Raw genomic sequence first — 17782 nt, forward strand, 5'->3', positions numbered from 1 at the left:
TTACTTGGAATAATCCATGCATCGGATTAGTAATCAAGTTGACTACTTGTTTTGAAACATTTCCTCTTTACTCAGGGAGAGTATTTATCGTCTCCTGCCCCAGACCACGCCAGAAAATGTTAGTAAAAACTTCAGTCACTACAGTGTGGATCCCACTACACGTTACCCCAACATTAGCCTTAACTTCCTCAAACCCAGCCAGGTGAGTCTGACAACCAACACATCTTTTTTTTTTTTAATTGTTTACTAAAAAACCCTGTTCAGTGACAAAAAAAGATCCTGAAAAAATATATTTACCTCCACAGTCAACTTCAGGTCCCTGAGATCAACCAGCAAAATATGCTCCTCAAAATTAGTTAATTGTTCCTCACATAAAGTAATTGATTAGCAAAGTTGCTCCTCAAAGAAAGAAAGTTATCTCGAGCCTTGCGACAGTTCTAAATTACTCCATATTGTTTACTAATTGTATCTCTGACAGTGTTAGTCATGTCAGTAATGAGCATTGTCTTCAAAAATATCTTTTACTCTCTAATCGTTCGCGTAAGATAATGTAACTGAGTGAGTACCAGCATGAGTGTACAGAAGAGACAATAATTCAGATGTGGTTCATTTACAGGTGAGGCACCTCATAGACACAGGGGAACCGAGAGAGATGCGTATTGAAATAGAGAATGTGATCAACTCATCAACACCAAAGTTGACCAGGAATGGTTTGTATTTTCTTTGTTCTCGATACATAAAACACTTTTACCTATCAGTATACGTCATTCAATTTCATAATTCACGAGTAAAGCATTTATTTTTTATTATTATTTTTTTCTGCTGTAATTATGTAACGTTGGAGTATTTCCACTATAGACAATTTCCTGCTTGACAAGCACTTACAAGGTAACAAAAAGTCCAGATGCATGGTATTGCTGTTCAGGGATCAATAGTTTTAACAAGTTTGTGGTTTCCAAATTGTATCATCGAAGATGAAAATCCTTTTGCATTGTACTAACACATTGACTGATTACAGTATATTCAACACGTTACACATCATCGCGTGTCGTATTTATGGCATTGAACATTTGACCCCTCATGGTCCATTACATTTGCTGATGGACTGGTTTATATTGGTGCTAACGTGGTTGATATTTATGGATGATAACCCTTAACGAGTATCTGCACAGCCTCAGCCTGAAGGATGCCATAACATAATAGCCCAGCAGAAGATGCATTATATGGTCAACATTATTTGGACAACGTGTAATGGTGGTTATTAATAAGTAGAAAAAATATGAAAATGGTTAATACCCCGGAAGTTGTATACTGTAATAGGTTTCACGATATACAGAAAGTATTTCATATTTGTTTCGTGATAATCATTGTTCTTATTTTTTTAACCTACTCAAAATCTGAAAAAATATTAAATGGGTTAAAGACAAGCTAGAACAAAACACGTATCTAGAGAAAAAATGCTGTTCCAAAATATCTGATGACCATTCACATGTACACTGTTTGTGAGTATATTATGTTTAATGTTTACATCAGTGCTCCCCTAGCAATACCATAATTGCGTTAATTTGTGAATGATCTCAAAGTAGTAATGTTGATACAGTTACATTAACCATCATTCACTGTTCATAAAATAATAATCTTATTATAATCATTTAAATGAGCAATGTTAAGCCACACTTTTGTTTGGCTTGTCGAACCTTCTATCGAACCTCATTGATCACCTGTCTAGCGGGATATGTATTGCTATTGGTTTATTGACCAGCCCTACAAGTTCGGACAAGACTTTCTACAGTATTTCAGAGGATTGGAATTGAGAGCATTTATTATATTTTGGACAGGAGGGCCTGGCTCAAAATTTCCATGGAGCCCAAAGGTTTTTAATGTGGTAGAAATCAGAACCGTGAAGCGCTTTCACGCCTAACTTGTGCAACCCTTCCTTGGATGACGTTTCTCTGTGTACTTGGGCACAGTCATGCTGGTACATGAAAGGGCGCTTCCCAAACGATTCCATTTAAGTTGCATCAATTGAATTTTTCTAATTCTTAACATGGCACTAAACGGTGTCCCCCAGATCTGTATGTGCAGTGTATAAATGTTTTAAATTAAGAGGTGTGTCCAAATACATTTTCCATATAGCGTATGCTCTGTGCTACCCCAAAAAGGGTAATGGTAATGTTATCCATGTTTACTCCAGATTTTACTTGAAGAGGTAATGCAATACTTGAACTTCCTGTCTGTTCAGAATCTGTAGCTCGATCCAGTAAACTTCTCAATTGGTGCCAGAGACAAACGGAAGGATACCGAAATGTTTGTGTCAAAGACCTCACCATGTCATGGAAGAGCGGTCTTGCCTTGTGTGCGCTCATCCACCGTTACAGGCCAGATCTCATGTAAGTATTTAAATTGCGCATAAACTCACAAACAAAGGATCACAACTTGGCTCAGCGTGTTCATTTTTTACAAGTCTCCCAACAATTTTTACTGTCCAGTTTAGATTGCTTAAATATTAGATTTGTTTGGAATGGCTTGTCGTGTTCATGTTTGTTGCATACACTGTTTGTCTGGTTTGGGTCTTGCCTTTTGGTTTTGCATCATTAATAAGGTAACAGACACAGCTCATACTCCTTGCATGCATGTGCGCAAAAAGCTATAATGTAGTTCAATGGTCTCTTGAGGCAGCATAACAGCTGACAGAAGCTCTTCGTGTTGTCACAGCCGCTTTAAGGTGTGTATCAGTAATAGGTGTCAATCTGTGGAATAAATTTGAAACTGACCTGAAAATGAGTAAATCGCTGGATGAGTTCAAAAACAAATTCAAAAGATTAGTACAAAAAAAACCACATGAATCAGGGTTAAGAAGATAATTTGATATACTTATAAAATATAGTAATACAACTGTTTGTTCTTGTTTTGGCTTTTTTGATCAACCTATTAAATGTATTAAAGAAATGCAGTATTTATAATGAATAAGAAAATTGATATAAAAAGGAGAAAGAATAATTATATATATATATACACAAACCGAAAGGTGTATAAATAGATAAGCACAGTACACATGGGTAAAATTATTTGATATGTAGATTTTTTTTCTTTTTCTTCTTTGTATTGAAAAAAGATCAATTCATATTACTATATAACAAGGGGTAGGACTAGATACGTTTTTTTACTTCTTCCTACTCCTTTGAACATATAACTGTGATGATGTCTGCTTTTATTTATTTTTTATTTTTCCTTTTATACATTTTTCTTGCCTTCACTTTTCTCAATCTGTTATTGTATGTTCTATATATGTTCAATAAACAAAAACAAAGGTTGGAAATTAAATTGAGGGGTCACTGTGTATGGAGTCTTGAGTTCAATGAGCATTCATTAGTTGGCAAGGGCACATAATACTGAGGATTGTTTCTTACACTGTGTGTTTAAATCTGATCAACTTTTATCATCTTTGATGTTTCCCCTTTCACCACCCTCAGTGACTTTGACACTCTGGATGAGCGAGATCAGGAAAAGAACAACCAGTTGGGTTTTGATGTGGCCGAGCGGGAATTTGGCATCTCACCCTGCATGACTGGCAAGGAAATGTCTTGTGTGGTGGAGCCTGACAAACTTTCAATGGTCATGTACCTCAGCCAGTTCTATGAGATGTTTAAGGACACAGTGCCACCTGGAGGTGAGGGACTAAGATTCTATTGTTGTGTCAGCATTTAGAACATAATCACCTGTAATCCTCGGTATGTGGCATGCGTGTGCGCGTGAGTAAACTTCCCATATTTGTATCCTCTGTGTATTCTTTTTCAGACAATCAAAATCTGAGTCCAGAGGATAAGGCTGCTCTCATGGCAAGCACCAAATCGCCCATCTCCTTCCTTAGCAAACTTGGGCAGAGCATAGCAATTTCAAGGAAACGTAACCCCAAGGTCAGCGTTGGAACCTAAATATCGGAATGTACTGTATAATTGATGCTGTTGCAGCTGGAGTACTAACATGATATTTCCTCAATAGGACAAAAAAGAGAAGGTTGTTGACAGTTTGGGGAAGAGGAGAAAAACCAGCCAGTCTGAAGATGTGAGTTCTCATGACAAATGGGGTGCTTTTGACTCATTTTGAAATGGCACATAGTCATCATCTTCAATTAGTACAATACCAAAAATAAATGCATTAATCCACATGCAAATCTTGTAAAATTTTGAACCAGAAGATTCAGCTGTGAGATTGAATGTGCATCATGATGATAAGATTTTTTCTTATGATGGGCTTTAGAGTAACTCCAACATAAATTAATTTGGGATGAAAGGAACGTTTTGGAGATACATGTTTTTGTTTTGTTTTTTATCAGGGAAAAAATAATGGTACTATGTACTTCATGACAAAACAATATAACTTGTTAATTTATTACCAGGAGGAAGCATCCAAGGCTGTCCTGGAGGACAGACAGGCCACTGTCCCTACTCTGCTGTCAGAAAAGAAGATGGACTCTGCTGCTGTCGGGAACAACAATAAAGTCAAGGTTATGGCTACCCAGCTGCTTGCCAAATTTGAAGAAAATGCTCCTGCCCAGGGTTCAGGACTGAAAAGACAGGTATTTACGCTAGAGTTTGTGGAATGTTTTTTTCATTCCTCCGTTGAATATTTTGCTGAAGCAGTGAGTTTGGACCTTTGGTCTCATGACGGAGGAGATGTAGGCGGTTGTGTCTAAATGAGATGCGCTCCAGAACGATGTTGGTCAGGCAGACCGTTTTTCCCGTTTCATGAAGGCGACCTCACTGTGCTGGACTCAAGAGGCTGGTATCCACAGCTCTGAGCTTTAGTCTGGACGAGGGTGTTATGGCTACACTGGGCAGCATTGTTGAAGGAGAAAAGGACAACTCTCAACTCATGTTCTTTTAGAATACATCATATACTTGCGTCAAAACCGTTTGACTGTGCCTTTTGTACATGCTTTTGCATGATGTCGGCAATGTCAGTTTATTGAAATCTTCCCTTTTTTATTGTTCTTGACAAGATGCATGTTGATGTAATGTTGTGAATGTGCCATTCTTTGAGCATGGTCCTCTCTTGACATTTGTTGTCTTAGTTTTGAACAACAACAACAAAAAAAAGGATGTTCCATCCATGCATCCATTGGTCACTTCTTTGTGCCTGTTTCTCTCTCCTGTTTATCTACCATCGTGGATTGTTCCATGACGGCTTGCATGCCTTTTTACGCCATTCCTGTCCACTATTTTTCATCTTTACACAACCTCGAAGGGGGACTCTCTGCCCAATCTGGACTGTATTTTGCACCCATCCCCACCCAAACCCCTCGAGCCAGTGCGCCTAGCACCTGTGCCAGCTTGGAGAAAGGTAAAAATTGGACCTTCCCATACCCTGTAGAGACTCCTAGACACTCATCAACTAACGATATTCCCCTGTAGTGTGTCATAACTGCATTAAACTAGATATGAACTTTTGTGAACCCCTATGGAGTAACATTGCAAATATCTGGTATTACTCACGGTGCTACTAAACCAATTGATTGTTGCTGGGTGGTGTTAAAAAGAAAGTGTGTGAGAGTCTTTCGCATGCCCTGGTACAGAGACGCACACAACAGCAGGAGCAGCTGAGCATTCGCTACAAAGAAAAGATCAAGTGTCAGACCATGCCCAACAGCGGGGAGCAGGTATGATTAGTAGTGCTTCCCTAGTAGTTCTCCACATCCCCCCCAACCCTTTCAAATTCCCCAAAAAGTAGCAGTACTTCTTTTTTGGTTGCACATGATTAGAATTTGTTAAACTGATATAACTTTCCCCTCTTTTCCTCAAATTAATGAAATCATATATTTTAGTTCAACACATTTTAATCATGTGCCACTGATAGACATGTTCGATTTAAGTGTCTTTTCAGTACAGTGAATGGGTTTGAAAACAGGCCGTCCAAAGACACCCTCCAAATGTCACATTTCTAGAAACTACACAGATGCATTGCTAATTTAAAAATGACTAATTTCTGCATCCATGGATAAGCATATGTGCTATCTACAATTCATTGTTTTTGAACCTTAGTTTTGTGTCTTCAACCCTGCCATTGATTTAAAGCACACAATATATTTTAAGCGCTCCTGTGTGTGCAAAATACTCAGCAAAACTTTCTTGATTTCTATCTCCTCACAGTTTATATTGTTGCTGCTGCTGCTGTGTGTGTGTGTGTGTGTGTGTGTGTGTGTGTGTGTGTGTGTGTGTGTGTGTGTGTGTGTGTGTGTGCGTGGGTGCGCGTGTGATGGAAGCGGTGAAACTAATCAATAGCATTGGGACCCCACTCTTAAGGCCTTTAATCAACTGAAATAATTAGTTTGTAATGAGCTCTGAAATGCTATAATTCCTCGTTCAATGGTATTAATGAGAAACTAGTCGCTAATTTTGTCTTCTTACTTGGGATATTCGGGACTTTTTTTTTCCAGACCGATACCAGTATGAGTACTCACCGATACCAAGTACCGATACTACTTGTACTTATGATGAATACAATCTCGATTAACACAATGGCAAATAATGCTGAACAAAGGCCTTCCTGACGCATGTGATGATTCACAGATGTGTAAAATGGCCACACTTCAGCATAAACTACTGGCAAGGAAGATTTATTCAATGTCAGATTATTATTATTTTTGCTTAAAATACTGATGGATGGTATCGGCAACCTTCGTAGTACCCGGTAGCTTGAAATAAGGTTGGTACCAGCCTGATACGATACCTGGTATCAGTCATCGCCTATCCCAAATATAGACGTCATCATCCTCACCATCTTGATGCTGAATTTGCTGTTCCTCATCCCTCAAGGCCAGAAGTGCTGTCGACCAAACAGCCAGTTCAAGCTCTCGGAGCTGCCCAAAGAAAACCATTCTGCTCCTTTCTTCCTCCTCCTCCACTTCTTCGCTCTCTCTTCACACTGAGGTGACACACATTCTGCTGCGTTTGTCCATTTGTTTCTTGTCTGTCACAAATCCTTGGCCCACCCATGTACTTTACCCCAACTCGACTTTAACTTGTCAATAGCCGTTGTTAGTTTAGACATGACCTCTGGTGTGCACATTTCCTCTGTAATTCTAGAATAGTGCGCTCATGCTGTCTTTCCTGTCATCATATTACGTGATTTTGTTGCAGCATCAATGTGCTGGGCTTTTCTATTCATAATCAAGCACAAACTTGCTGTACACTGAAATAACATACATAGCTCCTTTTTATATGACTATTTCTGATTAATGCAAACAAGTGTTCATCCAGCCAAATGATGTTTGCCTTCAAGCATTTGGGTGTCACTTCGGACGAAGAGGAACTTGAATACTACGAGAAGCCTGTGAATTACGGGGTAAAATGACTCCTTGGATACTCACATCATCTTTTTTTTTTAATTTGAAGTCGAGCCTTTCGTGGCAAGATTGAGATTTACTCAATATTGATGATGCTACGTTTAGGCCATAGGTGTCGGGTTTTAATGGAGTTTCCTGTGCAGGAGTGGAAGCCTTTGCACCTAAAAGATCCAGGACCTCTCCGTGTACCTGGTATACAGGAGAGGGCAGACTGCCTTATCTCCAAATTTAAGGGAAAAAATGTCACGCCTCCAAAGGTGATCAATTTGCATGGCTGTGCTGTGACTATCAAACATGGCTTTCAAATGTAGGATAACAGTTACTCAAATAGGTTAACGCTGATAGATTGTAGATTTTTGATGCTGATGTTTCACTCTTTGCGCATTCTAATCGTCTAATTCCCCCCTTTTAAACTTTCTTATCTCTGAAGCCTAAGAAAAAGCCGTCCCGTTTCTTTTTAGAGCGGTGGTATTTGTCCCGTGGCATCACCGAGCATCCAAGCTCGTCTCGCTCCTCTTCTGAATCTAGTAGAAAGGTTAGCTTTTTTGTGTACCCCCAATGAAACAAATGCGTAACAATTACATGCATTTTAACACAATCAAATATTTGGAGTGATAATAGAAATTAGGTAAAAAGCCCAAAAAAACCAAAACGTATTGAAAATGTTTTGGATTTGAAACAGACATTTGGTTAATGTATTCCCCTGCAGAATCCAGCAAAGTCTTTGTGTTCGGCTGTCCCAATGCCCTTATATGTGCTTAGTATTCAGGAGAGGGCCGAGCAACTGGCTTCTCAGTTGGATGGCAAATCAACTGGACCGAAGGTGAAACGTCATTATTTACATACATAGCATTGACATTTTCTGTTGTTGCTGCACATTGACATGTTTATGATATATTCAGTCCATAAGGGGAAATTCCGTTTTGCTCCCGAGTTGATAAAGAAACATACTGTACCGTTACTGATCGTAAGTTCATGAAACATTCATTGATGTTTTTAAATCGTTTTTGTGTAATCTTTCGTAAGGTCAATTTTCTATACTCTTGAGCAGAAAAATGCCGTATGAATTTACTTAGTTAAGACTGAGACACACAGTATTAACAAAAGAAAATTGTTCCAATTGAGTAGCAGAGCACGCTATACAAGCTAACCGTCTGCAGCATCAACATTCCCAGATTAATCTTAAAATTGACTACTGAAACAAAACTGTTTTCATTCCTTTCTCAAATTCTCATGGAGCCTAAGAAAAAACCATCAAGTTTTTTCATGGAACAATGGCACCTGGCCCAGACCCAAAGTGCCTCTGATCCGTCGCTCTCTTCTGACACATTCAGACAGGTTGCTGTTTTATGGCTTTGAAAAAGAAATGTAGTGAACTAATGCTAACACACACCAGACCCCGTTGTTCAGTCAAGAAATTATCTCTCACTTCTTTGTAGTGTTTTATATATATATATATATATATATATATATATATATTTATATATGTTTATTTAGAATTGCCCTGGTCTGCTTGTGATATTTAATAACTCGTTTTAACTTTTTATGATAACTCATTTTAACTTTTTACAGTTGTTTGCTTTGGTCTTTAATTATCTAAAACTGTATACATTACTGTTGCAGGCATTTGTGTGTGTGTGCGTGGGGGGGGGGGTGCATGCCTGTGTGTGTGTTTTAACTGAAGAGAAACAAATACATTGCTTTAAAGTTCCATTTTATTCCTTAAAAGAAGAATTCCAGGAGAACCCAAGCTCAGAAGTGCCGCAGACAAGAACATTCACACTTTGTGTTGCCAACACAAATGCTGAATACAACTTCAAGTGCTTTTTTTTTTAAATATTTTTTTGCTGCATGCAGCTCTGCGTCTGCATTTGTTGTGCATCTCCATCAGGGTTCAAGCAACTAAAAGCCTCAGTATGCTTGCTGTCCCTGAACAGAGATATCTTAGTGGCAAAACTGTGGGATTTTCTTTCTGAAAAGAAGAGTTTTAGGAGCGAGCAGGGTGAGTGGGATCACAGATCATCCTCTTATCCTTAGCAGATAGAAAAAGGTTCACACACTTTTTAAAGACATTTTACAGACAATCTTACTGAGTGAGCTGTCTCCCATTGAGGGCTACAGTGCCTTAAGGACATGCAAACACTTGACTTCAAACTAGGCTTGTGTGAGTACTTTCAGTGTTTGAATGATTTTTTTTTTCAGGCAAAGTCCTACGCAAAACCTCTCGTACTGTTTGATTGGCAGTAGATTAGGTTGATGTTATCAGCTGATCGATGTCAAGTGTCGCGACAGGCAAGCCAATGGTAACATGACTTAGCAGTTACCAGCCGTAGGTAGAATTCTACCAGTAAACATTTTGTGGTTAAAAATCAAATGATCATTCTCATTCCTCTGCCTCTACTTTGATTTGAATTTTACTTTGGTTTGAATATGGTTGTCAGCCCACCTAAACCACTAATCATACCCATACATTTTCCATGATGTTTCCCGAGTTACACCTTTGCTCGCATGTACCCGTTTCTGTTGTGCTTAGTGTTCCTTCCTCCTCATCTGCATCCCCTTTTCATGTTCTCTTTTCATTTTCCTGCATTGTTTTTCTTATGTTTCTCCCTGTAATACTTTTCATAGCGCTATGTAAGGATGTACACAGGGGGAGTTAGCTCATTGGCTGAGCAGATAGCCAATCAACTTCAATCGCAGGAAGAGCCCAAACGATTACCTGAGAAAAGAGATTTGGTAAGCTTGCTGTCCCCACGATCAATGGCACGTGACTGCATAGATCTATCTACAGTGTGTAGTAGTGCTCAGTCGTTGCTGCGATGATAGCATCCACGAAGCACTTGGATTCAAAAAGAATCGGCGGTGTGGGATGGTGTTGTGTTTATAGCTCCTGTGAATAGTAATGAATAATGACATCTTACTTTACACTTTGTGTCAGCGCGTTTCTGAAGCAGATAGGTATATGATTTCAGGCCTACATATCAAATATAGCCTCCCTCTAGCGCTTTAACTTTGCCCCCTACTGATTTGTTACAATTTCTTTCCACAGGGCTCCCTCAGAAAAGAATTCCCCGTCAATATTGGAGGCAGCGATGTTTGTTTTTTCTGTCGGAAACGAGTATATGTGATGGAGAGACTGAGCGCCGAAGGGAAATTCTTCCACCGCAGTTGCTTCAAGTGTGACTACTGTGGCACCACTCTCCGACTGTCCTCCTATGCCTTTGACGTGGAGGACGGTAAGGCTAAACCTGATGAGTCTACGTTATACTCTGTCGTTGTATGGGCAAGAGCTTATCTCCAATTACTTGATATGTTATAAAAAAACATGAAAATTCAAGAGTTTGTTGACCGCATAGATTATTAAGGCTGCTTTTTCCATCCATTAGCATGAGATAAAATGTAGTTTTGAAACTCCATATTTTAGTTTAAGAGGGAAAAGTAATCTGTTCAAGCTTCTTTTAAACTGAGATGCTGCATCAGAGCACCGGCAGAAAATAATTTACCCTGAAACTTGCACATGTGGGTTATTGCTCCAATTGTGTGCTTTCATAAAGGGACAGCCCACACTTAGACAATTGGATGCATGGCGACATCAGCACCAGCACGTGGTATGACGTTTAAATATTTGCCCGAGAGCAACTATTAACTTTTCTTTCCCAGGGAAGGAGAGGTCAGTGTCAAGTGTGAAACTTTACACCCCTGGCATTCCCTTGATCACTGGCGCTCCCCTGCATCTATTGTTTACTCCACGTTACTGTTTGTTTCCCTTGAACATGTAAGGTGCAGTATTAGGTGAAGCATTAACCCAAAGCCCCTTTTGAGCTGCATGTAAAAGCAGGCATTTTTCTGTGTGCCCCCCCAGTGGTAATATAAAGTTGATTCACTAATCCGAAAAGCTGCAATTTAAATGGTGATTGACTTGTGGAGCGGGGTGAAAGAGCGAGGCAAAGAGGGTGGGGGGTCGGCGGGGGAGCAGGCAAGCATAGGTGTAACTAAAGCCTGCCACTGTAGGTGTGCCGCATTTCCAGAGTTTTCTGTCTTACGAGACAAATGGCATCATCTACAGAAGAAAGCTTGTGGGTTAGCCATTCTGACTGGAGTGTATGTTCTTTAAACACACATTTGTTCATTTTTATCCACAGGTAAATTTTACTGCAAGCCGCACTACTGTTATCGTCTGTCTGGATATGCTCAAAGAAAGAGACCTGCACCTTCTCCTTCCCCAGCTCCAACCGCATCTAGGGTATTTAATTGATTTGAATTGTAGCTAAAAAGTGAAGAGAAGTGCAAACTGTGGAAACATAAGGTGTTGCTTATGGCAAAATATCAACCTTCACAGGAGAACCAGGGGGCCCCTAATCCTGTGACAATGTTGGATGCCCCTGGAAGGGCGATGGTGGTGGCAGGCCCCTCAGCTGATATCCGGCCTTCAGGTACTCGACTTTCCTCTCTTGCTATTGGCGCTGTGCCGTACCACGTGGGCATGGCCACGGGTTGCGGAGTCTCGCTGCGTTCCGTCTGCCGCACACTTTCTTGGACGTGCCACCAGGTGGCACACAACCCCCTTGACTCTCCCTTCCTATGTATCTACTGCATTTATCTCCTCTGCTGTTTCACCATCAATGCCCTGCTCAACTTCTAGCATGGCCCTCGTACCCTTTAGTTTCCTTCTCACCTTCCTTACCTTTGCAACTAATTTCTGTGCGACCACACTGTGCACGTTCTCCCGTGATTGGTTTCATTGAGTCTCTCAGCTTGCCGAGTGTTTGTGTAAACAGTCTGATTCACTGTCTCGGTGAATGATTTATTCCTTTAAGAGGCATCATTGGTTATGTTCACATCTGTAGTCTTTTTTTTTTTTTATTAGCACAGGCAGCTGAAGCACTCTGGCAGCATTCTCTTAAAAGTGAATGGTGCATCTTAAACCACTATATATTCTTTCTTGACTTGGAAATGAAAAAGAGTTGGACACAGTTCTCTTTAGTCAACTCTCAAGGCAGAAATTTTAAATATACTGTATGTCAAAATAAATAATTTAATCCCTGCGCCTTGGCGTTAAAGCTCACACTTTTGGCATGCCTGTGTTTTAATGAAGCGCCTCTTTCCAGATTTTTTTCTCCTCTTTTTTTGTGAATGTTAACCATTAGTGGCCTCTGATTGCTCACTTTTATCTCTGCCTCCTCCTGTGTAATGTTTCCATTAGAACCTGCCCGTTGATGTTTCTCTGTGTAACAGTAACACACTTTTACTCCAGCCTACCAACCTACTAGATTAGTAGACTTACTTCACTGTGACCAAGTGCCTGTACCAGTGATTTTGTGAGCTTTACCTTTACCCCTCCTTTCAGAGCATCTTAAAACTGCTAGCTGGGCTGTTGTGCTTTACTTAGTGCCTGTGATTGGACTTCCTCTGCTGTGTCATCTACCACTGTATCCACCAACCTCTCTTTTTAATACCTCCAGGACTAATATAGTAATTTGATCTTTAGTGCAGAGTAGAGAACTTAGACTCATCACGAGGACTCAAGTTGGACCTGCTTCATTATGTGGCAAGTGTAGAGTTACAAGTTGACTGTAGGTTTAAATAATGTAACGATATGAAAATATCCACCCTGACTTCTTTTAATAATCTGTAAAGTAATTTAAATCTGTGAAATGTTTGGAGTAGCCCACTAACTAGCTAATTTCTGATTAATGATAACACAACAAATTTTCCATAGTTACTGTAGGTAGATCGCTGACAAGCTGGCATTTCAAGTTTAACTTTCAGCAGACATCATTTATAATTTTCAGTGCAAATTAGGTTTGTGATGGTTTAATAAGTCTGTCAGGTATGTAGACCATTTTAATTTTTTACTGTCTGGACTTGCTCAGGTGAAAGGTTAAACTCAATTGAAAAAAACTGAAAAAATAAGAATGATGAACAATCCAATGTTACACGTTCTGTCTCTCAGTGCTCATTTCAGCAATTTTATTCCTGCACAAATTCATTGAGAGATAACTGGCGGATTTTGAAGGTTACATTTCAGTATTATTTACGAGTAAGAAAAATTAAGTTTTAGGATTTGCTTCTCAGGATGGGAAAAAGGCAAAGCACCCACCATGTACTAATGTCGTGCTGTATATATACATTTGTTGATATTTGTTTAGAAATAATATCTAATTCAATAAATTCAGTTATAGATTTAAATATCGGTGTCTTCTTGTCACTTTCTTCTGTCTCCATAAATAGGTTTTTGGAGTCATGGTGGCAGTGAATGCTAATAATTCATTAGAAACTTTGGGTGGATTTGTTTTGTGTCGATTTGGGCACGCACACACGCACGCACGCACATGTTCCCACAGTAGATACACCTACGGAGAGGTATTTAGAAATACAAAAAAATGTATTGCTTTTGTTACAGCAGCGTTTTTTTTTTTTTTTGTCTTCAGCGACCTAACTGCCGTACAGTCAGCCTCCGCATACACATGGTTCGGCTTTCGTAGATTCCACTTTTTGCAGATTTGTTTTCCTGTATTTTTTAAATATTTTTTTCATTTTGGGGGGGGGGCAGTCCCCCCAATTTCATCTAAACATATATTGAATGTTCAACAGTAATCGTTAGAAGAATACTTTGGGTTTAAAAAGAAAAAAAATATAATATGTGGATGCATCTGTTTGTGTGTACATGTATGTATATCCGTGTATATGTACTTTTTTTTTTTCATTGTTTTGTTTCGTTACACCCATCCTCCCCCAAATATGCAATTCATTGGACGTCAATTCTACGCAGGTTTTTGCAGGCTGGACCGCCTATTCCCTGTGAATAGTGGGGGTCGCTTGTACTTTCATATCATCACGCCCATCTGAAACACCGATGTTTCACATGGGTTCTCTCTCCAACTTCTTCTTCTCAACCGTAGTACCGGACGCCAACGGCCTACAGGAGGCAAGCCTCGCAAAGCGCCTTCGTGGAACACCTGAGCGAATTGAGTTGGAGAACTACCGACTGTCCCTGCAAAGGGAGGAGGAGCTGGAAGAGGTGCCAGAGGAGACGCTGGCAGAGCATAATCTCAGCAGCGTCCTGGATAAAGCTACAGACATTGACCTGGGCTCCAGGTAAGAGTTGGAATACAAAATTACACAATTTTTTCCCCAAAACACATTCCAATGTAAATATAGAACCTTATCAAAGGACTGTATGAAGCAAAATGAAATTCAATCACAATATTGTATCGACTATTGTTAAAAATGAGAGATGATGGATTGATTCCTTTCCAGATCACTTTCTACTGCTGGATTGTCAGAGGAAAATGCTCAGATAGACACACTTATTAATTTGCGGGTTTGCGTGTAGAATAAATAAATAAATGGACAAATAAAGGATCTTTCTCTTATCTGAGAACATGGGTCATGTCACTCCACGTGGAGTAAATGTATATACCGGTAATACTGACGTACAATAGCATTGGAAGATACTCAATGTTGAACCAACTTCGAGACGTAGCGCCTGACTGTTTTGTTGTTGTCACAGTAGCTCCGACTCAGACATGGAGGACGATGACGAACAAGATGAGCAGGATGAGGTGGAAGTTGAGTTGGAGGAGGAGCAGCAATTTCACAGCCCCTCAGACCTCGGAGGCGTCACTTGGAAGGAGGCAGTACTGCTCCACGCCCAACTGAGAGGTGACCACTGCGATGTCGAGGATGAGGCTCTCGCTGAACTAGACGAGGAAGATGAAGATGAAGAGTCAAGTGAAGGTACGCTTGTGACTGTGATTGGGATTTGTTTTTCCATTTGTCTCAGTTTTATTTATTTTTGTCTGTTTGTTGTTTTTGGTCGAGTCCTACACCATTCCGAGCTGTTCTCCTTTTGTTTGAAGTCTGTTTCATGTGTGATGTCTCAACATCTCTTGTCCTTAATGTGTCCTACTTTTTCCACTTTTTCCCTTCTGTTAAATTTGTATGATTTTTTTTTGGGTGGGCCTCTGCCTCCGCCTGCTGGCAGAGGGGGATTACTGCCCCTGGGACAGGGAGCTCCAGTCAGGCCTTTGGCTGGACAAGTACCTCACAGACGAAGATGATGTTTGTACTTTTAAAGGTAGCAGCACAACTGCTTGTGGATGTATTTGCAGTTTGATATGAGTGTGCCAGTTCCGGCTGGTTTGGCCTGCTTATTCAAGGATTGTGCTCTTTTCTTTTGTTTTATGTTGCATTTTCAAGCAAACAGTATAAGTTTACAATTACTGTCTAAGAAATCATTCTCATTTGTGTGGCTTTTCAATACTAATCCAATAATGCCAGGCCTTCTCCAATGTAGGCGCTGAAATTATAGGCAGCAGTTATATTTTGTTTTCTTTTTTTAATCTTAATTTCAATGTTTGCAGTTTGAGTGCATGCATGCTGCTGTGCCTTCTTTATTATGATTGCATCTTTAGTCTAACTTCCTCTGTGCCTCTCTCTCCCTGTCATTTTTCTCCTGTCTTTTCCTGTCCTCCCATTTTCCCTTTTCTCTACCTTTCCCACTTGATTGTCCCACTTGTCCATTTGTCGGTACAAAACGACGACATTGAAACATACGCATGACACCCTCATTCAGCCAAGAACCTACAAATTCAACAAATCCTGCAGCCTTTGGATCCTCTTGGGATTCCAGGTGTGTCAGGAACACACGAAGACTCTGAGACAGATGGGGGTGGCCAACTGGCTTCAACCTCCCAGCCCATTGAGCTCACACAGCCCTCCTCTACAGGTAAAGCATTCAGAGGAGCCAAGATGGGGAGCGTTTCGCCGGGGCCCAACTCTAGACAAGTCGACCTGACTGGAATAAGGATTAAAGTGTGTCTAATTGCATCAGAGGAGGAGCCTCATCCTCCTGACTAACCTGGCTCAGATTTTGTTTACATTTGTGTCACATTGCTTTTTTCCTGGAATGTCTAATTATGTGGTATCTTTTAATTTTCTTTTTACAGTCATTGTCGTTCCTCTGGGGTGAAAAAAGTTCCTCAACCTCATCCCAGTACATCATGTAACCCACTTGTCAATGCTTTTTTTCCCCTTTTTTTGGGGGGGGGGGGGGTTATTCCTTTGTGTTCTGTTTTCTCTCCCATGTGTCCTGTTACTTTACTGTTACCTTACACCCGTACTCCATTGAGCTGTATCTTCTGGTTTGAATGTAGCCCCTGCCCACACATCTGCCCGGCACGAAGCAGTGCGAGTCTGGTTGGATTCAATGTCTGGAGGTAGCACAGACTTACGAAGGATCATGCATCCCGTCGAAGACTCATATATCTATCACTGTCTTTTGGCTGGCCTTTTGTAGCTTGCACGAATGGCATACACTCACAAAGCATGCTGGAAGGCTGCCGTTCTCAAGAGTTCATCTTTGTTGTGGTCTATTCATGACCTGTTTTTCACCTTATCGGCTCACCCTTTCAAACTCCAGAAATGTCTGTTTTCCTCACTTTTTTGTCCTTTTAATATAATACATTGCTGATATAGGTAGCTAGCGTTGCCTGCAAACTCAGTATTACCTGCCATCATGGGTGATGTGTGAATTATTTGGTTTTACTTAGAGTGACGTAAAATGGTTTTATCACTGATTTAAAATGGTTTTTGAAAGTTGCTTAAATTGGGTTGTCTATATGCATGCTCTTTAACAATTTAGCCAGTGTTGTTCAGCTGAGTGTAAATTGCTTACAGTGAAGGTTATTTTTGGGTTCCAGTGTCCTTTATAAGAAGACTCACCTGCCACATCATACATCACTGCTTATCCTCTAACTCACGGTTGGGCAACTTAAACGATGGCGAGGGCCAGAATTTTCCATCGGTACTACTGGCAGGTCACACGGGACCCTGCACAAAAATGCCATTTTAAATAAGGACAAGATACATATATAGAGGTCCATTGTTTTATTGACGCAATATCCAGAACAGTGCGTTAATATATATATTTTTTCTCAACTGCATTTAGAAAAGATACACTTCTCAACTACAAAAAAATAACGACAGGCTAGGTTCTCCTCCTCCTGTGTAAAGGGCCTGCATGGATTAAAAAAAAAAATCCCATTCAAAGATATCACAAAACTGCTGAACAGCAAACCAACATAAAGTGCAAGAACTCATTTTATACTACCATATGATTTTCCTTCCCACATTAATAGGCTGGCTCACTCACTTGTGTGAATACAGTGCACCATGTAGGGGAGTAAATGTCATTCCGTGTGTGTGTGTGTGTGTGTGTGTGTGTGGGAGAGGGGGGTTGAAATAATTGTTTATGTACTTTTGAGATTGGTGTTGTCGTGGCAACTTTCACGGCTGGTGGTGTCTAAAGAAGCTAGGTTTGCGTTTAATTTCGGTGAGAATATTAACCTATTTTACCTGAAAGACTATTTTCTTTACCTAATTCGATCCTGCTAAGAAGTCAGAACGATGGAAACGGTCAGCTCTCCAGTAAGG

General features: G+C 40.2%; 1 protein-coding gene across 4 annotated transcripts in view; it reads left to right on the plus strand.

Moving 5' to 3' along the window:
* The window catches only part of mical3a (microtubule associated monooxygenase, calponin and LIM domain containing 3a), an 82348-nt gene that overhangs the window by 34857 nt on the left and 29709 nt on the right, over positions 1–17782 (plus strand). Inside the window, exons 11-34 of one of the 4 annotated variants that reach the window (XM_086109138.1) lie at positions 76–202; positions 617–710; positions 2243–2390; positions 3474–3670; positions 3799–3917; positions 4003–4065; positions 4400–4579; positions 5248–5343; positions 5576–5659; positions 6816–6929; positions 7282–7344; positions 7489–7602; positions 7776–7880; positions 8055–8168; positions 8585–8683; positions 9974–10081; positions 10395–10581; positions 11488–11588; positions 11685–11778; positions 14248–14443; positions 14859–15085; positions 15333–15425; positions 15924–16076; positions 16504–16566. In XM_086109138.1, coding sequence (XP_085965264.1) covers positions 76–202; positions 617–710; positions 2243–2390; positions 3474–3670; positions 3799–3917; positions 4003–4065; positions 4400–4579; positions 5248–5343; positions 5576–5659; positions 6816–6929; positions 7282–7344; positions 7489–7602; positions 7776–7880; positions 8055–8168; positions 8585–8683; positions 9974–10081; positions 10395–10581; positions 11488–11588; positions 11685–11778; positions 14248–14443; positions 14859–15085; positions 15333–15425; positions 15924–16076; positions 16504–16566 — 2939 coding nt within the window. The remainder of the gene's footprint in view (positions 1–75; positions 203–616; positions 711–2242; positions 2391–3473; positions 3671–3798; positions 3918–4002; positions 4066–4399; positions 4580–5247; positions 5344–5575; positions 5660–6815; positions 6930–7281; positions 7345–7488; positions 7603–7775; positions 7881–8054; positions 8169–8584; positions 8684–9973; positions 10082–10394; positions 10582–11487; positions 11589–11684; positions 11779–14247; positions 14444–14858; positions 15086–15332; positions 15426–15923; positions 16077–16503; positions 16567–17782) is intronic. The other 3 variants (XM_086109136.1, XM_086109137.1, XM_086109139.1) reach the window with 3 other exon arrangements.

Source organism: Hippocampus guttulatus, chromosome 4, assembly GCF_054856545.1.
Source record: "Hippocampus guttulatus isolate MCC_2025c chromosome 4, RoL_Hgut_1.0, whole genome shotgun sequence".
NCBI classification, from domain to species: Eukaryota; Metazoa; Chordata; class Actinopteri; order Syngnathiformes; family Syngnathidae; genus Hippocampus; species Hippocampus guttulatus.